Source organism: Alligator mississippiensis, chromosome 2, assembly GCF_030867095.1.
Source record: "Alligator mississippiensis isolate rAllMis1 chromosome 2, rAllMis1, whole genome shotgun sequence".
NCBI classification, from domain to species: domain Eukaryota; kingdom Metazoa; phylum Chordata; order Crocodylia; family Alligatoridae; genus Alligator; species Alligator mississippiensis.
In genome coordinates, this window is record NC_081825.1 from 92,623,385 (window position 1) to 92,649,195 (window position 25,811).

Consider the following 25,811-nt stretch of genomic DNA (forward strand, 5'->3'; position numbering starts at 1 on the left):
ATGCTATTTATATTCTTCTTCACTATCTTTATGGGGGTATTTCTTCTGCACCTCCTGTTGTGAATATTTCAGTGCCTAGAAACAAAAGGTTTGATAACCCTGGGACTTTTCTCTTAACTAGACTCTTAACTTTACAGCTGTAGATGTTACTTATCTCCACGTTTAAATTATTTGACTCAGGCTAGAGACAGAAATTACACATAAACTGGTGTAAGTGATCGGAAACTGGTTCAAATCTGTAACACTACAGAAGTTCAGTACACATAAACCGCTTTCAAAGTGGATGAAATTGGTTTAAGATAAACCTGGATGGATGTAGTATTAGACTTAATTTATTTAGGTTAAATTGGTTTATTAAACTTCTGTCCCAGATCCCCCCCCGATTCAAGTCAACTCAGTCCCCAATATCCCAGGATGCGTTGAACTTCCCCTGCAACCACCCCCTTAGAGGGGTGGGCCAGGCTTGCTTTAAGTTGTCTACTCCAGCCAAGCAGGGAGGCCCCTTGGTTTCTGGCCTGCGTCACTGCAGGCATGTGGCTGCATTTCTAGAATCAAAAGTATATGTCTCTTCACTTGCTTTTCTGTTCAATCTATGCAGTTTAGACTAACCTGGCAAGATTGAATCAATTCAGCCTTGGATTTTTTGACTGTCTGTACTTAGCCTCAGTGTTTAAATACCCCATCACAATGAGTTCCATAGAGGAATGTTACTATTGCTCAAAGTAATCACTTTTTCAATTCTATTTTAAGTTCATTATCTAACTTTATACAGCACCCTTTTATTCTTGAAGGATGGGAAAGTAGAAGGAGATCTGAGATACTGCTTCAGTAGTTTTATTTTCTATCTTATCCCCTCTTAATTCTTCTTCAGTTTAAGGCTATGTTTATACTGCATTTAGGAAGTGTGATAACAGCACAAGAGGCATGCCAGCAATAGATTTTAATCTAGTTATTTTATGTATTATAGCTACAATAGCAAAGATTTCAATGTGAGCCACATATGCTTATCAGGGACTACTTACTTGGTCTAAAACCAGTACTGTCATGGCTCCACTCTTATTGGTACCTTTCCTAACTAGATTAAAGGCAGGTTAAGTATGCCTACATATGCTGCAATAACTCTTTGAATTGCAGTGTAGTTAGTGCTAACGTTTCTAAATTTTTCCCCTTTAATCTCTCTTCATACATTATTCCCTCATTGTAATTTTCTGATTCAAAATTGTTAACTATCCCTCAAAAGTTATGTTGTGTGGTTAAAATGTAGTTAGTGTTTTTTTCAGAAATTGTCTGTTTTGGATATCACTTTCTTTTTTAATTTGAACTATAATGATGAACACCAGAAATGAAATGTTTTGGAAAATCTAAGCACCCTTGGAGACTAATCATTATAATACTGTACTATGAATGATAAAAAAGTGAAGGACTAACATTGGTACAGGTTGGGATTATATCATTATCCTTGTTTGTGTTGAACATGAATAAGATTATATTTTTCAATCTGAATATTACCTGAAATAGTCCACCATGTTTTACCTGTAGTTATTGTATATGGGCATGTATAGATGAAATGGGGGCCCTAAATTGGAGCAGTGGGTTTTTAAAAACACCATTTCAATTTAGGGCCCTTTAAACCCCTGCGTCATGCACACACCCGAACTTACCTGTCTCTTCTGCTCTAGGGAGGTGAGGGCGAGCTGCTGGTGGGTAGAGCAGTCCCAGGGCTGTGGGGGTGGAGGGGGCTGGTGTTTTCCTCCATGACAGCGGTACTCCCTCCCCCTGCTCCCCAGGCAGCACCAGCCCACAGGCATCTGACTTAGGCAGTCCTAGTGGGGACCGCAGGTAAAGGCTTACTGCTTTTTGTAAAATCAGGTTTACTGCATTTTTTTCTCTTGGGCAGAGCCTGCCTTCCTGGCCTGCTGCCAGGCTGCCTGCATGGGCTTCTTGCAGAGCCCCTGAGCTGCAGGGAGCCCAGTGCTTTGCTCCATGGCTACAGGGCAGCAAACTAAAACTCCTCCTCAGAGTTTTAGTTTGCTGTGCTCCAAGTCATTTAAGGCGCATAACGCCACCGAATTTGTTACAGTAGCTGGAATTACTGCACAATACGCTGCTGACACATGCAAACAACAACACCATTGAAGCAGTGCAAAAGCATTTGATCCATTTTAAAGTGTTGTGCACATATGCCCCTCATTTCATGTACACATGGCGTGTTATTCATAGAATCTGTATATTCAGGTAAAACCCACAGAGCACATAGGTAAGCTTCTGACATGTATATAGTAATACCCCATTCTTAACCAATGTTGTGTGTTAGAAATTGACCTCTATGATAAAAATGGCATAGGAAAACTAACCCCTCCTTTATAACCATTTCTAGTTTTATAGCAAGACAGAACATTGATAAGGTCCAGATCTTTAAATGCCGAAGTTTTAAATGCCACGTCGAAATGTGTATGATTCTCATTAACAAAAAAATGATATGTTACTAGAAACTGAGCTATTAGAATGTCCTAAGAGATGGAAGATGGTACCAAGATTAAGGCTCTGGGCTTTGGGACTCAGAGAAATCTAGATTCAGTTTCTGGCTTTGCCAAAGATCTCCTGTTTTACTTTGACAAATCCTGTAATTCCACCTGACACAATCTCCTATCTGTAAAATGCAGATAATTATTTTTCTTTTAAACTCCTCTTTGAGTGCCGTAAGTCACAACTTCTTCAGAACATCAAATGCCTTTTAGTGTGCAGTTGTGCCCACATATAGACCTTCCCAGTCTTGCTTCCTAGGCATTACTCTAATGCCTATTATAAAAAAGTTGAGTGGCACTAATATTTTCAATCAGTATTTTGTATTAAATATTACTTTGGGTTGTATTTTTGTTGATTTTAGGAGGGGTTGTATTTTATGGATTTTTAATTTATTATTTTAAAATAATTTTCTTTAAAAATATATTCCAGTATTCAGTGTATCTAAGCTATCCAAGATTTCATTTGAAACCACTTCTTTTTATGCAAATAAACATGTGAAAATGTTTTACTAAAATAGTGATTAATATGTGAAAAATAAAGCTCTCCAATAAGAATAAATTTAACTTTTATATTATTTTAATTATCTTGAATATATCTAAAGATGGGAAATACATCTTGACACCCCATTGGAAGCTCATTTTTCTTATCTTTTACTCTCTCAAAAATTGTTTTTATCTAGTATTGCCACTTTCCAGGCTTGTCCCTCCTTTTGAACACGTGCTTTATATCACGTCCTTCTAAAATAGGGAATTTTGAATTTTTCCCACATGAACCTCATGTTATTATTTTCTGCTCATTTAAACCCTCCTTGAGTCACTCTCCTGCCTGGCATTCACAACTCTTCCCAGTTCATTACTGACTTTGAATATCATTAAAATGTTGTTTATTCTTGATACCAGTTCATAATGAACATGTTAAATAAGACTAAACTTATTGCTGATCTCTGATCTCCTGCTAGGCACTCCCATCTAGATACACTTGTTTGTAGTTTGCTAGTTTCCAGTGCACATGACAGTAGGCTTATTAAATCCATTTTGAATTAATGGAAGTTCTGTGTGTAGAGTATCTGAAAGACTGGGCCCCATCCCTCAGTAACTGAAAATAAGACTTGAGAGGAGGCAACAAGTTTATACAATACATTGCTTCCAAATAATTTGAGTTTCTAAGTATCATGAAAAGAGAATAAAAATTATGTAAAAGTTTAGTTTGGAGGAAGGTGGGGAGAAGTGTTAACGATCTCATGATACTGATGGATGAGGGTCAAATATCCATACTGATTATCATTTATCTATCAGTTGTCCTTAACACCACCAATCACAAACTTGTTTACCATCTACGACCTGGAGGAATAAGTGATGCAACTTTTCAAAAACACTTTTTATTTTTTTCCTTTTCTTCTTGAGATGTCCCAGGGGACAGTCATGATCAACTGAACCTATCAGTCAGGGATCAGCAGGAGTCCATTCTGCCATAGTTTCGTTACTTCTGTTTCATGTATGCACTGAGTCATTGTGAAGTTTAGTGAGGAGGTATTAACTATTGTGTTTTAGTGTGTGGATGGCATTCAACTTTATTTCTATCCTAGTCCACCCAGCTAGGGCAGTAGAACGATTTATCTAATAGCATATAGAATGATAGGCATATGAATGCGAGCTGGATAGCTGAGATTCATAATAAGGTCAAGAAAATACTGCTCAAATAGGAGAATCGGCATACAAATTGTTGAAGGTTATTTTTACTTTCTTGTTAGGAGTAATATTCTTTCTTTTTTTATCAGCTGTCAGCAAGCCAGCATTATATCTGTGGAAACACAACTGTTCAATCCTTTATTTCCTTTGTACTTGTCTAGAATAATTAGTCATAATTATAATCACCTTTTGTCACTTTAAATTAGATTGTTGTAACATGCTCTTCTTCATAAGTCTACATCCAGAGACAGTTAAAGAAGCTTAGTTACAACAGAATGTGGATGCCCATTTACCTGTTGGAATAAAGCACATTATGTGTAGTCCCTTTATTTGCAATAATCTCCATTTGATTTCCAGTATGATTCAAGATATAGTCTTGACCAATAAAATTTGAAATAGCTTGGAACCTCTCTGCCTTTTGGCAAGACAGGTAAGGGAGACAACTAACCTCACCCAAATTAATTGTCATCTAGTTTAAGTAGGAGGTAACTTTTAGGAAGGCAGTGTTAAGTTTCCTTTACTAGATTTTTTTTGGTCCTCCTTCCCTGGATTTGCATTAATTGTACAAACACTCAAAAATTATGAGTACATTTTTAAGAGACCAAAATAAATGATGATCTCTGACATTTTGAGACCTCTCAAGGGATGGATGGATACCATGATACTATAGCTTTGTTTTTATTTTGAGTCTGAACAATTGGTTTTGAAAACAATTTGTTTCAGTTTCTACTGCACTTTGTTACACTAATTGATGTATTCATTCAGAATAAATGTATCCTGTTTCCAAAAGTCTTTTTGACAGATCTGCCATTAAGAACTAATTGAGGGAAAAGGAACTGGGGAGAAAACATTGTCACACAGCTATTTTGAAAAATGTTTGTCATTAGTTTTTGTTTTAAACTGTAAGAAAAAGGGAAGCACAATTCTAAACAGGTTTGTCTTCTGATTATTTTATGTTTAAAATCTTTGTTGATATTTTACATATTTGTTAGATGGATATATTTGCAAGTTGTAAATATTTCCTGATTTTAAAATGATTACTGATTATTTTTGGTAGAAAAAAAATGTAAGATGATATTCTTTCCATTAATATTTCAAGAGCTTACCAAAGATTTGGGGTACAATTTTAACCCCACCAAAAGTTTGCTATTGACTTCAATAGGGCCAGGATTTCACCCCTGAATGCCCGATATTTAATATCCATTCAAAGACTCTAGAATAATTGGAGTTTAGTCTGGTGTGGCCTCAATTACTGTTAGCTCATTTCACATTTATCAAAAGAAATTTGTAACTTGGCTGAAATAAAATATTTATCTAATAGAAAAAATGTCAAGAAGCTCTGGACCAAGATGACTTTCCAAAGGTATTTGGTCCGAAATCAAATCTTATAAAGAGTTTAGTTTTATTGCAGAAATTCTTAACGTGCATATGAAAATGCCTTTGCTTAATTTCTTTCCTCTCCTTTGAACAGAAGCCAAAATGCTTGACTATGGACTGGCAGAACATGCAAAGGTTACATAGTTTATACAATTTTTTCTTTTTATATACAACTTAAACAAAAAGAAAAAAGAATTATCAGCGTATACCATCTTGACCCAAATCACCCCCTGCCCAGGAGTTACCAACATGGTAGATTGGAAATGTAATTGGACCCCACTTGTGGAGTTTCTGTCTGCTTATTTCTTGTGTGGAAGGACATTTCTCAACTGGGTCCAGCTACTAACATTCATGGATTTGGGGGCTCTGCTGTATCTCTGCACTCATCCCAGCTCTGTTTGGCCTTCTTTGGCTTCCTGAGAGTGTCTCCTTACACAGCCATGCTACCACATGATCTTACATGGTCTATAAGGTCTCCTTTTTCATGACTGTTCCTGTATCTAGTGTTTAATGTGAAGTCCTTAAAATAGTCCCGGTCTCCACTCTCCCAGGTGAGTATCCTAACCAGTAGGGTACACTCTTGCTCTCTGCCTCAGTTGAATTAGGATGTCTATTTCCTTGAAAGAAACAGTGTTTAAGTGCCCACCTCTGGGCAGTGGTTCTAACGTGTGTATCCTAAATAAACAGGGTACAGCAGACTTAGAGAATTGGTAAGTAGGATCCCATAGGAGGTAACATGGGGGTGGAAACAAGTCCAGGAAACTTGACTTTCCTGAAAAAAGACACTATTAAAGACAAAAGAACGTTTTATCCCCAAGGCTAGGAACATAGCAAGAGACGAGTTTAGCTGAGCAATTAGCTCTTCAGTGATCTGAAACTTAAACAGAAATTTTACAGAAGCTAGAATAACTGCCGTACTAAAAATTACTATAAGAGTGTACTATAGGCATGTATGGACAGTATCAAGGAAGACAAGGTACAAAATTGAGATACGGCTAGCAAAGGGCATAAAAGGCAATATAGAAAATATTCTGTAAGTACGTTCAAAGTATCTTCAAAGTAGGAAGAAGACAAGGAAAGTGTAGATCCCTTGCTGAAAGGGGAGAGGAAGTGAAAAATATATAAAGCAGAGAAGGCTGAAATGTGTAATGTGCCATAAAAGGTTAATTATCAGATGATAAGTGTGATTAACCAAACTGATGGAGATACATATTCAGCCTAGAGTAGGGAAAAAACACAGGTTAGATAAGTTGGTTCAGACAAGAAAGTACTTTAGAGCACACAATGAATTTGCTGAAATAAATCATTAGCTATTATCTTTGACAATTGCCAAATACAGAATTCACATTTCTAAAATGACCTAGGAAATTACAGACAGGTCAGACAAAGTTTGATACCTGGAAAGGTACTGAAGCTTATCAACAAAGCATCTATTTCTAGCTACCACAGATGGGTCCAGATGAACATGCACATGCATTTTCCTGGGGACAAGTAGCTGCATAGTTGTGCTGCCACTACTTGTCCCTGGGGAATGCCCATGCGTGCATGCTCTGATGAATGGCAAATTGCCCTGGGTGGGGTACAAAAGGCTGAGGCCAGCACCTGAGCTGCTCCCTGCAGCCTTACCTGGGCTCTTGGGGGCCTCCTGGTGCTCCAGCGGTGGTGATCCAGAATGCAAAGTTTGTTCAGCAGCCGGAGAATAGCTCTGGCTGGCCAGGCTCCAGTTTTGGGCGGCGCACACTTCTGCTGTGCATGCAGTTTGCATCACAACAAATGAGTCAGCAGTGCCACATACCACATGTACTCAGTTATCTGGATGTGCCCTTAGAAAATGACAAAGTGATAAAGAGTAGGCCTGTGTGAAGCAGCTAGTTTTCGGATTCGGCCAGTTTGGGGGACAGTGATTCAATTCAGTGATTCAAATCACTGTCCCGAATTGATTCAGCCAAATCTGATTTGAAGATTTGCCTGCTGCTGAATTGGCTGAATCTCCAAATCAAACAGGCCCCATCCCCTGCCCACTCTCCCAGCCCTATAAATGGCTGCCCTGCCCAGCCCCAGACTCCCAACTCTTTAAAGCAAAAGCCTGGCACTCTGCTGCTGCTGCCAGGCAGGGGGGAAATCCCCACTGCCCTGCACTTTCTGTGGGGGAGGCTCTGCCATGAGGCCCCAGAAGCCCCAACAGCTGCTGCAGCAGCCAGTGAGTTCAGGCCTTTGTTTTTGTTTTTTTTAAGAGCTGGGAGCTGGGGCTGGATGGGGCAGCCATTGATGAGGCTGGGAGAGTGGGCAGGGAAGGGGACTCATGGTAGTGGGGGCAATGGGGATCGCCCCCCCCCACCTCGAAGGAGCTGATGAGTGGGGGCTTTTTTTTTTTTAAAGAACCAGGATCTGGAGCCAAGTGGGGCAGCCATGTTGGGGGAGGGACTGGGAGAGCAGGCAGAGAGTAAGGGCCACTCAGAAGGACTGGGGAAGCAGGCAGGGTCCCCCCATTGGTCCCCTCCCCCAGCCCCCCCCACTTATCAGCATAGAGTCTGGGTCCAGTTCTCTGCGGTGGTGAGTGGGGACTGCCCACATTTCTGAAGCTCTCCAAATCTTTTCTGAATTGATTCAGAGAGCTTTGAATAGATTCGAACCTTTTTCTTGGTCTCCTGATTTGATTCGGATTTGGAGATTCAGCTGCCAAATTGGGCTGAGTCTCCTTTAAATTGAATCAGCACCCAAAGCTTCACACAGCCCTAATAAGAAGCAGCCAATACAGATTTTCTGACAGCAGGTTAGACGTAACCAATCGGACTTCCCTGCATGATACAGTGACTGGCTTTATGCATCTGGGGAGGGCATGTAATATACCACATGTGATATACAACAATTCTAGCAAGTCTTTTGACACTGTGCCTATGATTTTCTCATAAGAAAGTTATGAAAGGTCAAGCTAATATATGAAGGTAGCCTAGATAAAACTGCTATAAGGGGATGCATCACTGGTTGGATAATTGTGCTTAAAGGGTAGTCATCAAGAGCTTAATGTCAAAGAGAGAAGATGTAACATATGGGGTTCAGGGGTCTCTCTTGCACGTTCAACTATTCAATATTTTTGTTATGGAATTTAATGTACACTCTAGTAACTTTGCAGATGAAATAACAGATAGGGTCACTTTGAAAACTTACGATACAAAATTACCTTGATAAATTGGAAAACAAGTTATGAAATAAACCAGATAAAATTTTGTATTTCATAAAGTTTGGAGCAATCAAAAGTGCAAATACAAAATATCGAGGGCTGTCTAGGCTATAGGTCTACAGAAAAGAATGTGGATGTTATAGTAAATCACAATCTGAATGCAAGTCTCAGTGGTGTAATACGGTTTCAAAAAAGCTAATAGAACAGTGAAATGTTTTAACAGACATGTTACATACAAGGGAAGTAATTCTTCATGTGAAGCACTGGTGAAGTCTCTATTCTGGAGTACTGTTCTCATTTGGGACAGCACACTTCAAAAAAGACATGGCAAATTGAAAGGAGCAGCAAAAATGTTTAGGAGTCTAGAAGACATGGCTTACAAGGAAAGTTTGGAAGAACCAAGAATGTTTAGTTTGGAGAAGAGAAAACCACAGGACATGTGTCTACAATTCTCTCTGTCTGGTGCCCAGAGTGAGATACGTGGACGTTGGGAGCAGGGGGGAGAGAGGGCAGATGAATGTGATTTAAGTCTGGCCAAAGTTATTGGCATTTCTCTGTTTGCTAAATCTAGGTAGCTTTAGTTGTCTCTGTTTGATATGCTAGCTGTCTCAGATCCCATTCTGAAGCAACAGACACTTCCCATACAATGTTCTGGGAGAATAGGCACTGCATTCAGGGTTCTGGATTCCACTCCAGGGATGAGAGCTAGGGACAGACATTACACATAAACTGGTTTAAGTAATCAGAAACTGGTTTTAACCTGTAACAGAACAAATATTCAGTGCACGTAAACCAGTTAAATTGTCTGAACCCAATTTGAGACAAACCTGATTGAATGTAGTATCAGACTTAACTGATTTGGATCAAACAGGTTTATGCTGTCTGTCCCAGACCCCTTGCTGATTTAAGTTAAACCAGACTCCCCCAGCATCCCAGCATGCTTTCTGGGCTAGGCAGGGCTCTCTGCTCCACAGCAGAGCTGCTCCTCCCCTCTACTCCATTGCTGGAGCTCTAGGAGAGACTTGAAGACACAGGCTGTCTACCTGGCTTCCTCCTGGCCCCTCCCCTCCCCCCGCATCCCACTGCTCACAGCTCTGTCCTCCCTCCCACAGCACAGACCATAGCCAGCATGTGGTATGCTAGCTAATGCTGAGAGATGTCTGTGTAAGGCAGACAAGACAGTGTCTTTAGGGCTTTTTGTAGCTAATTAGCAGGTAATGTCCCTCCTTGGTATGTTTCTTTCCTTGCAAAAAGTTGTTTAAGAAGAGCTTGAACTAATGTGAGAGGCTTTGTATTCTAATGGGGTGTTAAATGCTGATAACGGAACTGATAAATGCTCTGTTATCAAGGAGGTGGGGTGGGGGAACCACTCCCTAATCAGAGCTTCCTGCCAGGGCCTGGCCATGCCCCCCTCAGCTCAGCACTGTGGGAGGGAAGGGCAGGCTGCTCTAGCACCCCTAGCTTCTACCCTGAGCCACTGCAGGCATGTGCCTGGATTTCCTCAGTTCAGAGGGGGTGTCTGTGCAAATACAAACTGGTTTAGCCTAGCTAGGTTAGACTAACCTACGAAGATTGAGTCAATTCAGGCTCAGGCTTTTTGAATGTCTGTGCCTAGCCTAGGTGCTTAAAAGTTAGGCTTAGCAGCACCTAACTTTTGGACATATGAGTTCCTCATATGTATTACTCCTACTAAGTAATGCCCAATGGCTTACCAAAAGCATCCACAAATGCCTCAAAGCCAAAAAGGAGGTGTACACCCAATGGAAGTGAGGGGCCATCACCAAGGAGGATTATACGTCCTTGGTTTGAGATTGTAGGGGGGCTATTAGGAAGGCTAAGGCAGAGATGGAACTGGGACTAGTGACCCGGATCAAAGATAACAAGAAGTCCTTTTTGAAATACATAGAGGGTAAAAAGAAAGTACCAAATAATGTGGGGCCTCTGCAGGACATGCTTGGTAATCTGGTGGTAGCACCAGATGACACAGCTAATCTTTTTAACAGATTCTTTGCTTCCATTTTTGTGAGCAGGAACAGGGACATCCCCACCACTGGGATTCCGGATGGACCCGGGGGAGGCGTAGCCATGCCCCGGGTCAGTGAGGACATAGTCAGGGAACTTCTGGAGGGACTAGATGTGTTCAAATCAGCAGATTCTGATAATCTCCACCCCAGAGTGCTTAGGGAATTGGCAGAGATCATTGCAGGACCCCTGTCACAGCTTTACGAGCACTCGTGGTGCTCTAGTGAGGTGCCTGATGACTGGAAAAGGGCCCATTTTCAAAAAATGGAGGAAAGAGGACCCAGGAAACTATAGGCCCACTAGTCTTACCTCAGTCCTGGGGAAGCTCTTTGAGAAAATTATCCAAGGGCCATCAGGGGAGTTTATGCTTAGGGCCCGCACTGTTCAACATCTTCATCGGCGATTTGGATGAGGGGGTGAAAAGCACCTAGTTCAAGTTTGCAGATGACACTAAGATGTGGGGAGAAGTGAGCGTGCTAGAAGAGAGGGACAGGCTACAACTAGATCTTGACAGGTTACAGGAGTGGGCGGATGAGAATAGGATGCGTTTCAATATGGACAAGTGCAAGGTGTTGCACCTGGGGAGGAAGAACCAGAAGCATACCTACAGGCTGGGGAACTGCCTTATCATCAGCACAGAGGCAGAGAAGGATCTTGGAGTCACTATTGATTCCAAGTTGAACATGAGCCCCCAATGTGGAGACAGTCAGGAAGGCTAACTGCACTTTGTCATGCATCCATAGATGCATCACGAGCAGGTCCAAGGAGGTGATCCTCCGCCTCTGTGCGACATTGGTGAGGCCGCAGTTGGAGTACTGCATCCAGTTCTGAGCACCGCACTTCAGGAGGGATGTGGACAGCATCGAGAGGGTCCAGAGGAGGGCCTCTCAAATGATTAGGGGGCAGCAGGGCAGTCCCTACAAGGAGAGGCTATGGGACCTGAACCTGTTCAGCCTCCACAAAAGAAAGCTGAGAGTGGCTGCCTATAAACTTGCCAAGGGGGACCAGCAGGCAATGGGAGAGTCCCTGTTCCCCCGAGCACTACCGGGGGTAACAAGGAACAATGGCCATAAGTTGGCTGTGTGTAGATTCAGGCTAGATATCAGGAGGCACTACTTCACTGTCAGGGCGGCTAGGAGCTGGAACCAATCTTCCAAGGGAAGCGGTGCTTGTCCCTACCCTGGGGGTCTTCAAAAGGAGGCTAGACAGCCACCTAGCTAGTGTCATTTGACCCCAGCATCCTTTCTTACCCATGGCAGGGGGTCGGACTAGATGATCTGCTTCGGTCCCTTCTGACCCTACCAACTATGAAACTATAAGCTTTACTTTACCCACTATGGGCATCTTTACATGTACTTTGGGGTTGGGGAGAGGTGCTTTAATTAGAATGGATCTTGAGAGCTGTTCATTTGATAAGCTTTAGTTAAAGTGCCCCTACGATCATTTTGAAGCACAGGGGTGCCGAATATATGTGATTCTATGGCTGCTAATTAGCATGCTTCAGCAGACTCAATGAATTAAGTCTGCTCTGATGTGCTAATTAGCATGTGTCAAAACAGGCATCAGGCATGTATATATGGTTTTTTTTAGGAATAAGAACTATTACTAAGCTTATGTTTAGTGTGACTCTTCAACATTCCTTTCTCTTCTTATTCCTCTAGATGCTTCATGATTCAAGCTACATGTTGGGTCAGATTTTCTCTTGTCTTTGGGCTGCTGTTGAAAGAAAAGTCCTATAATTAGTGTAAACAGCAGTGGGAGGATCCGTTCAATATAATGGGATCTACAGCCAGGTACAGACATTATATTTTTACCAGTATAAGTGTTCAGAAACTGGTCTATACCCATAACAGAACAGAAGTTCAGCACACATAAACTGACATAAAAATGGTAGAACACAGTCTAAGATTTGCTTTCCCCCCAACTGTGTTCTCTTTGAGACTGATCTAAATTATGCTGCTTACAGAAAACCACGTAACTTAGATTGATTCCACCTCAGGCTTTTTGAACGTCTGTATCTAGCCCACGTGTTCTATTCAGTGGTGCCTGTATCACTTTCTTTCTCCTTATATGGCTGGTATAAGGAGTCTTATGGTCATGGGGAGTATGGCCTGGGTTTTTCTGGATTCTGGAAATCTTTGGTAACAGTAACAACTCTTTAATTAATTGATAGTCTATGTAATTTAGGGCAACCTGCTGTGTTTATACTAGGGGAATTATTTGAGTCTCACAGGCCCTAGGATCAGGGGAGCTTAAAGCCATAGTATCAACATTCCCTGCATTGTACACTCCATTGCTGCGACTGAGGATTTTTGTCCATACACAACCTTTTGCTTGTTTTATTTGTTTTATTTTGTTTTTTGCCAATCTCCTCTAATTCTTCCAAGCTAAGTACAGACAGTAAAACAGCCCGAGGCTGAACTGATTCAGTCTTTGCAGGTTAGTCTAAGGACTCGATAAGCAAGTGAACAGACTTTCACTTTTGATTCTGGAAATGCAGCCGCATGCCTGCAGTGACACAGACCAGAATCTGAGGGGAGCTAGAGCACTGGAGCACACAGCTTGGGCCAGTGCTAGCCTACCCACCCTGTTAGGGGAGGTTTGTGGGGGCGGTATAAAAGATCCTGGGATGCTGGGGGACTGTGAGTTAACATGAATATGGAGGGGATCTGGGACAGAGGTTCAATAATCTGATTTAACCTAAATCAATTAAGTCTAATGCTACATCCATCCAGATAGATCTTAAACCAGTTTTAGCCATTTTGAGAATGGTTTATGTGCATTGAACTTCTGTTGTGTTATGTATTTGAACTGGTTTCACTTATCACTTATTCTGGTTTTTGTGTAATTTCTGTCCCTAGACGCAGTAGCCTATCTGCTCCTGCTTAGGTGTGTCTGTACTATTCTCCCAGTCCATTCTTTTCAGACATGGATCATTCTGTCCTAAGTAGGGAGTTGGCTTTTACTAGATGACCTTCTATCCCCATTTCCCTATGATTCTATCTCAATACAAATTATAATAAGGTTTATTATGTTTGTTGCTTAACCTAAGAGCCAGTTGTCAGTAAGGAGGTATGCAACACGTGCAACACAAGTGGCAAAGGATCCAGGTGAGGTTCATTGAGAGATTCAGGAATGGTAACAAAAACATGAATAAATGACTGCATTCTTACAGATCTGTACAAATCACTCCACACAAGTTTCAGACCCCTGATTAAAACTTACCAATGGAGAGACCTGGTGTATATGAACTGCAGGTTTGCAGGCAATATTTTATTTTATTTTATTTTATTTTATTTTATTTTATTTTCCCTCCAGTGAGTTTGGCACAAATTCAGGCCAGCCCTTTTAAAATTAGGCTCAGTTTTCGTGCCAGCCAAGTTGCCTTATGAATGATTGTATATTCAGATATTCTTGATTTAGAAAACAGAATCCTTCTTCACAATCAATCCCACAACACTTTTGGATTATAGTCCAAAAGTCCACCTTCCTGCCCTGTGATTGTTTGCACTCTGAACCATCTTTCTTAACATTTAAGTTTCCCAGCCTTTTTAGTGATAAACATATCTGGAACAATGCATGTTATGTCCCAAGCATATCTAAAAACCTATCTTATATAAGCTAAAGCAAATATTGAAATGACATACTTATTGAACATAACACTTGAATACTGTCACTATTAAATACAATTCATGTTAGGTAGTACTCATATTGTTTTACCCACAGGGGCTGGATCTATACAATCAGGGGCATGCCCACAAATAATAGTGACATAGTGCACATCCCTGCCCATGTGCTTTGCAGTGGGAAAACATTGTCCTGCTGAGCCACGTGCTGCAGTGTGAGGGCTGGCTGGGGCACAGTTTGCTTCAGAGGAGCTAGCCATCCCTTGCACTGAGGCACACCGTGCCCTGGCCAGTAGGGGAGTAGCATGTGGAGATGGGGGAGCAGGCATCCCCCAACCTGCTAAGGCACCCTGTGCCCCAGCCAGCCACTCCCCACCTGGCTGCGTTGCAGTGTTCCTTGAAATGGGGTAGTAGGGAGTCTTGGGCTGGCTGCTGCCTTGTCTCCGCATACCTCAGTGTGGGGCCTTCACTGCAGAGGCATGTGCACTGAGGCATGTGGAACCTCTGCATTGAGGCAAACTAGCAGCACCATGCACTGAGTAATGTGGAACTTGTGTGGTTTGTGGCACTGCAAAGCAGTTTGCAGTGCCACAAAACACACATGCCTGCATGTCTGAATCCAGTCAGGAAGGGTATGTTGCAGGCATGCTCATTTACTAGTAGACCTTAAATCTTTGATGTTAGTGTATTCTCATCTAGTAAGACTTTAAGGCTAAGGAAAGACATTTAAAAATCCTGAGCCTGAATTGATTCAATCTTTGCAGCTTAGTTTAACCTGCCTAGATTGAATCCATCTGGAATTGCATAGACATTCCCTCTGGACTCAGGAAATGCAGGTACCTGCAGTGGTTCAGGCTAGGCACCAGGAGGTGCTAAAGCCGTCCTCCCTTCCCTTCCATAGTCCTGAGCTGAGGTGGGGGATGGCTAAGCTCTGGCAGGACCTCTGATTAGGGAGGGGTTTAAATCCCCATCCTCCCTGCACTGTCTTAGGCTTTTCCTTGCTCACTGCTCAGGGTGCAGGAGTGTTCCCAGCCCCCAGCCCCAGGCTAGCACTTTGAGGCAAAGGGAGCAGGGAGGGGTGCAGTGCATGCATCTGTTGGTGATACTAAGCTTTTCAATCTCCCTCTCCCCACTTCTTCATACTGTCTGCAAACCTGAAAAGCAAGGAGCCAGCAGGGAGCTGATAACACAGCATTTATCAGGCCATCAACAAAACAGAACCCTCTCTCATTAGTTCAAGCTCTTCTTAAACAGCTTTATCCAGGGAACAAATGGAGGGACATTACCAGCTGACCTATTGATTAGCTCCCAAAAGCCCTAAGCAGACACTGTCCTGTCTGCCTGTCCCAGTGAAATTGAAGAAATGCACACAGTTACCTCTCAGCCATTTAGCTAGCATACAACATGCCTAGGGTCCATGGGGCTGCAGTCCGTGCTGTGGCATATGGGAAGGAGGGAGAGGAGGATCCCTGCTTAGCAGTGAGCAGCAAAGGGGGTGGGGGGAAGAGGGAATGAGGCAGGCCCTGCTGTACCGTAAGTCTCTGCCAGATCTCTGGCTAGGGAACAGAAGGACAGGGCCAGCCCTGTTATCTGGAGCCAAGAGCACAGCCTAGTCCAACCCAAGGACGTGACTGCAGTGGCTCAGGCTAGAAGCCGGAGAGGGGTGGGGGTGCCTCCTTTTGCTTCCACAGGGCAGAGCTGAGGGGGGCATGGCCAGGCCCTGGCAGGATGCTCTGAGTATTCCCCTCCCTTCCTGAGCTGCCCAGCAGGGAATGTTTATCATCCCTAATGCAGTGTTTATCAACTCATTAAGAAAAATCCTCTCTCCATTAACTAATGGAGCTCTTCTTAAACAGCTCCTCCAAGGAAGGACATTAAGCTACCTGGTGATTACTTCCAGAAAGCCTGCCTGCCTCTGGCCTCTCCCACAGCATGGACTGTAGGCAATGTGTGGTCTGCTAGCCAATGCTGAAGTATCTGTGTAAGGTAGAGAGGAGGTGCCAGACATGCTTAGCAGGGAGAAGCCAGGCAGATGCCCTGTGCCTGTAAGTCTGTGCTGAGCTCCAGCCAGGGAACAGAGGGGAGGGGCCAGACCTGCAGTGTAGCAGAGAGCCCCGCCCAGCCCAGAGAGCATACTGGGATGCTGGGGGAGTCTGATTTACCTTTAACCAGCAGGGAGATTGCGTAAACTGATTTGAGCCAAATCAGTTAAATCTATTACTACATTCAACCAGGTTTATCTCAAACCGGTTACAGCCATTTTCAAACTGGTTTATGTGCACTGATCATCTGCTCTGTTACAGGTTTAAACTAGTTTCTGATCACTTAAGCCAGTTTATATGTCATGTTTGTCCCTAGCCTAAATAAAAATACAGGAATCCCTATCACATTCCTTCATTCGCCCATCTTCTCCTATATATCTCTTGGCCCTAGACCTATACAAAATATTTGATTTTTACTTTGTGGTGGAGTTGCAAACACTTTGCTAACATATAGTTATCAGAATTGAATACTGTGGCTACATTGAATACTTGCCATATTGTAATAAGAGTAAGGCCTAGTCTTTGTAAGATATCTCATCCCTTCCTTTTAAGGGAAGAGACCTGCTTTGTAGTAGACAGGACTGAGCTTGTCCAATTAGTTGTATGAATTTTAGTTTACAATGGCAACTGCAGATGTCTTTTCTGCCATTATGATTATTCATTCATTTCAAGGCTGCCATTCATTTAAGAGGTTAGTGTAGTGCTTTCAGAATGTTTAAAATCCTGTTTGTTTTCTGTGCTGAACTCTATATATTTATAAAGATTTCAATTTTATTATTAATACCTTGTACTAACTACATCAAAAAAAATTGCTGCCAGCTCATTCTGCTGGATGGATTTTCCTGTAACTAGCACCCATGTTATTTTGATTGCTCCAGCCTAATCATCAGTGAAAAGGATACTGCCACATACTTTCATTGACCCCTGAGTCTTAATATTTATCTATATAATATTTTCTGAAAACCACTTTCTTCTCCTAGTCGTCTCTAACTATGCCCAGCCTATCTGAAACCAGCAATGCATTTTTCCTTTTCCTCCCTTCTGTCCTCATCCCTACACAAATCAACATGTGTTGTCAACTGTTTTGTTTGTTATTCCCCTGTGGCCAAGACAGTGCAAATCCTAATCTGTTTAAATCTCTATTACTGCTTAAACTGATTGTCAGAATATGTACATTGAATCTTTCTGCTCACATGGTCTAAAACTGCTTTTATTATTATTTTTAAAATGAAGAACAGATGGAACATAAGAGAGAATTCATATAAATAACTTGGAAGTAATGCATCTGGTAACTATGAACTCTACTAAATTGGTCACTCCCTTGTAAATCCCAGCTTTGATTATCTCTAAAGTAAGGAGAGTATGGTATATCCTCCCTCTGAAGTGACTTTAATATTTTTGGTTCAAATCCAAGGCAAAAAGTGCTAACTATTCTTAGGCTTATGGAAGTAGCATTATTCTTCACACCCAAGTTGCTCAAAAGAGGTTTAAAAAAATGAATTTGCACAAGTAGTTTATTAGCTTCACTTCAAGATACACTTTTTCAGACTATAGTTACTCTGTGTTTACCTTCATATGAATCAAGGAATAGTGCATCTTATCTCAGTACAAATAGCAAGCTTCATTCTCTAGTGACAACAGTTACTTGCCTTTATAGTCACATAAAATATTGCATTTGAAAGAGAAGAAGTTCCACTATGGAGAATAATTACTAAAATGATACAAATGGTGTGCAAGAGAAGTTGGTATATTCATGAAACAATACTATATGCTAAAGCAAATATTTTCACCCATTGCGAAATGTGTTACAAGTTTAAGGAAATGGAGAAGCTGAAAACCATTGGCTAAGTCTCCACAGAGGTTTTTTCTCTTTCTTTTGTCCCTTTGGTGAATTGTTATAATCTCTGGATGAGCCCATACTTTTAAATCCTTATTTACCCCATTCTTGGTAAGATAATTTTGATCATAAAAAGAAGAAAGAAGCACATTAGTCTCCTCACAATATGTCTGTGTACTGAAAAAATAACAATAGTTATGAGTATATTTTAAAAGAAAAATGAACTGCAAAATATAGTAGTGAAGTGTGTGTTTTATAAGATGACTTATGCACCCCTAGAGTCAAGCTTGCGATATTGGCAAAATAGTAGTCCATTGCATACTTTGAAAATAACAGTCATATAATAATTTCTGGTAATGTCATCTTTATTAGTGTTGGCTCATGTGTGCAGTGTAGAAATCTCAGCTGAGAGATTATACTTTATTGAAGAAGTGCTTATGACTCAGCTAAGAAAAGCAGATGAATTCTAAATTGAGAATCTACTTCTTGTGCTTTGTTTTGCTTTTTTATTATTATAGGCTGTGCTATTTTAGTTGTACACAAAACTGGCAAATTGTGTATGGAGGCTGGCAGAAGCACAGTTTTCTTTATCAGTTTTATGTGAGCAGCAATTCAACTTAAAAGAGAATTTACAGTTCTTGTACCACAAATAAAAGGCATGAGTCTCTCAGACTTCAAATTATATTTAATTACAGATTAATTCCTTTAAAATTGCAATGCTGTTACTATGCCCTTTTCACTCTGAGTACATTCATTTAGCTGTCATCCTTTAGCTGTGGATCTAAAAGAAGGGTTTCAATTGCATTGTAATTTTCTCCGTTGTAGACTGAAGGATAAACATCTTACTGTAAAATGCATAATTGCAAATCTGTATGGTTAGTCACTAAAACAAAGAAGTAAAATATAACCTATATAGACTATATCAATAGAGGATGAAATAGTGAATTATCAGAGCATATTTTTCTGGAAGCACAAAATATTTTAAATTAATGTGCTTTGTGGAAAACTGCAAGCAACTTTTATTACTATAAGGACTAGTAGGTAATGCCTACTTAAGTGTGTTATTTTCTCACCCTGTCAGGTCTGCTCAAAGAGGATTGAAATCCTAGTGTTATAGACAATGACATTTCATCTTTATCTTGAGTGCTGTGGGAATATGTTTTTGTGAATTAGAAGTCCTTCATTACATCTCATAACATTAAAAAAAATCTGTCCCGTCTACTCAGTGTCTGTTCTTAGCAGCCAGGGACCTGTTACAAACTGGTGCCTCGCTACCGAATGAGAATGAGGTTGCCTAAGTATTGTTATAGTGTATCTGTGTGTGTGTGTGTGCGCGTGGGCATGCACCAGCACGCACTCTCCTGAGCTGCAGCTCAAAATCTGGGCCAAGTGTTTTTCTTAGAATATGAAAAAAAAACTATTTTCTTCTGAGGACTATATTGTATTTTATATAACTCTCCCCCAGCAGAGAAATTCCTTGCCAAAAAGAAATAAAATAAATTAAACCAACAAAACAAAATAAAAAAGCCTTTTGTTGTATAAAATACAAGTGGTTGTAGAAAAAAAAAAAGTCTTAACTTGTATCTTTTGTATGTGTGTCTCTGTTTTAGGCGTACAAGATCCACAACACGAGAAGATTATCACTGTGACAACTAATGGAAGTATTCACAGCCCCAAGTTCCCGCATACATACCCACGCAATACTGTACTCGTGTGGAAATTAGTAGCAGTAGAGGAGAATGTGTGGATACAGCTTACTTTTGATGAAAGATTTGGGCTTGAGGACCCAGAAGATGATATTTGCAAGTAAGTTTTTTTTTCCCCTTACCTGAAATTGGGGGTATTATGCAGGGTTTGCAAAATCATGGCATCTAATTATTTATGTATTCTTAAAATGCACCATAGTGACAGTTTTTTTTATGTAAGAAATGATCCATGTGTGCAGTAAAAAGCTTTTTGTTTTTTGCCTTTTTCATTTAACATATAGATTTCACCATAGAATTCTACAGATATCAAAATGCTTGAAATCTTAGCCTTTCAAAAGAAAGCAGACAGCTTTGAAATCCAACCTGGACATTCTCACATCCTGAACTAAAAGAGGCAGAAGAAAACATGTCCAATTGATGTATAGGAAAAAATGTGGGTAGGCTTGTTACCTGAGAGAGTACTTTGGGCAAAGTAGTAAATTGTCATATCCCTTTTCAAACAAAATAATAATATACAATCATTATTAGCCTAAAAAGGTTAGGCTCTATGGGCACCTATACAGGCAACAGACCTCTGCTCTAATGCATGCTAATTAACATGAGTTGGAGTGGACTCGATTAACTGAGTCTGTTGCGAGTCTGCTGGAATATGTTAATTAGCTTACTTCAGCAGCCTCTGTGTCACATGTGTCCAGCATCCTTGCATCTCAAAATGGCACTTTAATTAAAGCTCATTGAAGGAGAATTGAAAAGCCCCAGCCACCATTTTGAAGCACGGGATGCTGAATACATGTGATGCTGTGAGCTCTTAAATTAGAGCAGCTCTCAGAGATGCTCCTTAAGAGCCACACTAATTAAAGTTCTCTCCGGCCTGCCCCCCGCCACCACAAAGCACGTGTATAGATGCCATAAGCTTTTTATATAAAGAATGGTGTCTCCTAGTACCATGGAGCTCAGCCTGGTGGCATGAGACAGAGCACAGCCCTGACTCTGCCTGCCTCCCACCACTGGGCTGCGATCTGAGCAGTTCCACAGCCCCACAGAGCACAGCTCAGCAGCTGGAGGCAGGCAGAGCACGGGCTGTGCTCCACCTTCCACCACCAGGCTGAGCTCCATGGGGCTGCAGAGCTGCTTAGAGCACAGCCAGGCAGTGGGAGGGGGGCAGAGCCAGGGCTGCACTCCAATTGGCTCCACCAGCCCCACGGAGTGCAGCCCGGTAGCAGGAGCTGTGCTCCACCTCCCACCACTGGGCTGAGCTCCATGGGACTGCTGAGCTGCTCGGAGCGCAGCCTGGTGGCGGGAGGCAGGCAGAGCCAGGGCTGCACTCCACCTCCCATTGCCAGCCTGAGCTCCATGGAGCATGGTGCTGGGCACAGGCCAGCACCAGACCCAGGCAGCAGCAGCAGCCTCCTGTCATCCAGCGCAGATCTGGGGCCCACACCCCTGCGAAGGGTCCAGCACAGTCCCACAGCCCTCCCGGAGGTGCGGGCACCCAGGTCTGCATGCCAGGTGACAGGAGGCTGCTGCTGCTGCCTGGGGCCAGCGGCAGAATCAATCTTCCCTGGCACTGGGTGCAGGCTGCGCCCAGCACCAGTCCCAGGCAGCAGCAGGAGCAGCCTCCTGTCATCCAGCACAGATTTGGGGGTCCACACACCCAGGAGGAGTTTGGCACAGCCCTACAGCCTTCCTGGGGGGTGTAAGCCCCTCAATCTTCCCACTGGATGACAGGAGGCTACCACTGCCAGGAAGTGTCAAAAGTTTTGCTTTTTGCAGTTTGAGGTGGAGTTTCTGAGAAACCTCTGCACCTATCTCCTTGAAACATGTCAGGCTTCGTGCCCACAGAAGGGGATACCAACAGTTGAATTTTCAACTAGATCAGGCAAGAAATGTCAAAGTTTTAAGCATTTCCATGATTCCCCATTATAGCCTATGAGCAAAACATTGAAATGCATTAAAACAGTGAAACAGTTTTGATTAAACGAAATGGGATAGTGCTTCAAAACAAAAAAACACTGTCCCTTTGAATCAGTAAAACGTATGTCAAAACAAAATGATGGTGTTTTGCACAGACCTACTGAATAGCCAACCTAACTTACTATAGAAGTGATATGTCCCTTATATACCTGCCTGGCATTGGTTAGTTGGGATACTGACAAGATGTAGTTTACTGCTGTGAAAACTATACAAAACTGATATACGTACATCATCCAGGCTATTTCAAAGTGAGAAAAATATGTCATCTTAATAATGTGTTGCATTTACACATAGTCATGGAAAGATATTTACTAGTAGTTCTCTTATGCTGTGAGTTGTTTACCCTATACTCACTCATTTTGGAGCTTTTCTTAATCTGTCTTGATTTGGTTTTTTTTTTTTATATCTTTACCATTATTCTGTTCTAAAACTGTAATAACAAAGAGCATTTTCTACTCAATTTTATTATACAGAGGTTTTTTTAGGACTCAACATACAAATTTACTTTCTTCTGAGGCGAGTAATTATCTTTCTTTTTATGGTCTGTCCTTGACATAATAACTCTTGTACAGCATATGTTTGCTTGAATGAGTGCACACCCCTTACACAAGTATATATTTTCTTTCAAGTGGAAACTCTAGCATGCTTTTTTCTTTTTGTATGTAACAGAATGAAGTGGAAAGTGAAAGAAAATTGAGGTAAGGTGACTTAGGACCTTGTTACACCATAATTCTGGGGCACTCCTGGAGCTCTTAACACCTGAGTGGTCCACAAATTAACACCTGAAACTAGTTTTAAGCACTTGTTAGGTTACACCACTCAAGGATAGGATTACCTCTGATCTGTGTTACCCAGCTCATGTTACAGCAAGGTACAGCCAATCTAGGCTACACCTTAGTGTAAACACCCCACCTGTCCCTCCTCCCCTGTTGTCCTGGATCAGGCCCAATGCCCTCTTCCCACCCTCCCAAGGACCTGAGATCCCCACTCACTGACCAGCCCACCTCCCCCTCCATTTACTTGTGACTACCTATGCTGTTTGTCCTTGGGAAGTAGGCAAGGAGGGTTAACCTGCCTGCCTGGCCACCTCTCTTATTGCTTTTTGGGAAGGCTCAACCAAATGAAGAGCAGCAGCCCAGCAGTGAGGGCTGGGCAGGCTGCCATAGCTAAGCGGGGGGTGGGGGAGCCCAAGGACAGAGGGGGAAGTCTTGGTGGGGGGGAATCAGGGGAACTCTGGGGGAAACCCAGTGGCAAGGGGGGGCCCAGAATGTAAGGCAGGGGGAGTCTGACCTTTCAATCCTCCAGGTCCCTGCTGACCTGAAATGTAACTGTTTCAACCTCCAGCCAGCACTAACACCAATCAAGATTTGTGTGGCTTACAGGGTGCATCTACATATCGCCTTTTGGAAGTACTAAAGTACAGTGCAGTACGAGCATGTACTGTGCCATTTTTGCAATGCATGCTTAGATTTTCCCCACTACATTGCCATAGCAGAGCACTATAAGAGGGAAGTGTGCCACCACAGCGATGTAGCAGGCAATCATGTGTAGATCTGTGTGATCACTATGTTGCCATAGTGTGTCATATGGCAATGTAACGCGTTGCTACACTGCTGTAGGTCAATGTGTAGATGCACCCATGGTGTAAGATGTAACAGGGCCCTTAGTCACCCACTGGCAAACAAAAAGCAAGACAAGGTAAAATAGTCTGTTTAACATGACAACTATTGAGTACAGTCTCTGGGAGTACGCTTGTTCTAAGTAAACAGTTATTGTATGTAAAAAGAGTATTAGTGACAATTTTAAAATTGTCAGGGAGGCCCTAAAGGGCCACAACCCAAAGGTAGGTGAGTTCAGGATGAGTGGTTGCTCCTCAAGGGAGCAATCCTGGAAGTGCAAGCAAAGTCTATCCCATCTTGGAGGAAAGGCAGCAAAATGGCACAGCAGCCCCCTTGGCTCTCCAGGGAATTAGCGGACCTCCTTCATCTAAAAAGACAGACCTACAAAGGATGGAGGACTGGATCCACCTCCAAGGAGGAATATACTGCACTGGTCCAGACCCACAGGGGGCGAACCAGGAAAACCAAGGCTGCAACAGAACTCCAACTAGCTACAAATATCAAGGACACTAAAAAGTCCTTTTTTAGATATATGGGGAGCCAGAGGAAAAGCAAGGGTAACGTTGGACCGTTGCTAAACCAGATGGGACAACTGATGACCAACGCCCAGGAAAAAGCCAGCTTGCTAAATGTGTACTTTGTGTCAGTCTTTCTTCAGTCCCATGGGATGCCCTTGCCCACTATGGGACAGGGAGGCCTGGTTGAGGGAGATTCCTTACCCTCCATCAATGCTGACTTCATGAAGGAACACCTTGAGAGGCTGGATACCTTCAAGTCAGCCGGTCCTGACAGTCTACACCCCAGGGTACTCAAGGAGCTGGCTAGCTTCATAGCTCAGCCCGTGACATGGATCTTTGAGAACTACTGGTGCTCTGGTGAAGTGCCCAATGATTGGAAGAAGGTCAATGTGGTGCCTGTCTTTAAGAAAGGGAGGAAAGTGGATCCAGCAAACTATAGGCCCATAAGCCTAACCTCTATCCCAGGGAAGGTCTTAGAAAAGATCATCAAACAGGCCATTCTTAACAGACTGGCCGATGGCAACATCCTGAGAGCAGCCAGCATGGGTTTGTTGCGGGTAGGTCTTGCTTGATCAATCTCATTTCCTTCTATGACCAGGTGACCTGTCACCTGGACAAAGGAGAAGAGATCGATGTTGTGTATCTTGACTTTAAAAAAACCTTCGATCTGGTATCCCATGATCCCCTATTAGTAAAACTGGCCAACTGTGGCCTCGGCCACACCATGATCCGGTGGCTGGGGAATTGAGTCCGGGGGAAGACCCAGAGGGTGGTGGATGATGGAAGTCAATCGTCGTGTTGCCCTGTAACCAGGGGGGTCCCCCAGGGCTCTGTCCTTGGGCCTATGCTATTTAAAATCTTCATTAATGATATGGACATTGGTATCAGAAGCAGACTAGCCAAGTTTTCTGATGACACCAAACTCTGGGGCAAAGCATCCACACCTGAAGACAAGAGGGTGATCCAGGCTGACCTTGACAGGCTCAGGAAATGGGTGGATAAGAACCTGATGGTGTTTAATACTGAAAAATGCAAGGTTCTCCACCTTGGGAAGAAAAACCTGCAGCATCCTTCTAGACTTGGCAGTGCTACACTGGCTAGCATTGTGGAAGAAAGGGACTTAGGGGTTGTGATTGACCACAAGATGAACATGAGCCTGCAATGTGATACTGCAGCTAGTAAAGCAAACAAAACACTTGCTTGCATCCACAGATGCTTCTCAAGTAAATCCCAGGACGTCATCCTCCCATTGTACTCGGCCTTGGTGAGGCCGCAGCTGGAGTACTGCGTCCAATTTTGGGCTCCACAATTCAGAGAGGAGGTGGAGAAGCTTGAGAGGGTGCAGAGGAGAGCCACACACATGATCAGAGGTCAGGAAAGCAGACCTTATGATGAGAGGCTGAGAGCTATGGGACTCTTCAACCTGGAAAAGCGCAGGCTCAGGGGTGATCTGGTGGCCACATATAAGTTCAAGAGGGGTCCTTACCAGGATCCGGGGGAACATCTATTTACCAGAGCGTCCCAAGGGATGACAAGATCAAATGGTCACAAACTTCTCCATGACAGTTTGAGGCTGGACATAAGGAAGAACTTCTTTACTGTCCGAGCCCCCAAGGTTCGGAATAGATTGCTGCCAGAGGTGGTTCAGGCACCTACTCTGAACGCCTTCAAAAGACATGTGAATCTTTATCTTGC

At 42.6% G+C, this 25,811-nt stretch overlaps 1 protein-coding gene across 1 annotated transcript in view; it reads left to right on the plus strand.

The window, feature by feature from the left end:
• The window catches only part of PDGFC (platelet derived growth factor C), a 229,557-nt gene that overhangs the window by 107,433 nt on the left and 96,313 nt on the right, over positions 1-25,811 (plus strand). The window contains exon 2 of the mRNA XM_014593535.3: positions 19,910-20,105. Within this exon, the coding sequence (XP_014449021.1) occupies positions 19,910-20,105 (196 nt within the window). The remainder of the gene's footprint in view (positions 1-19,909; positions 20,106-25,811) is intronic.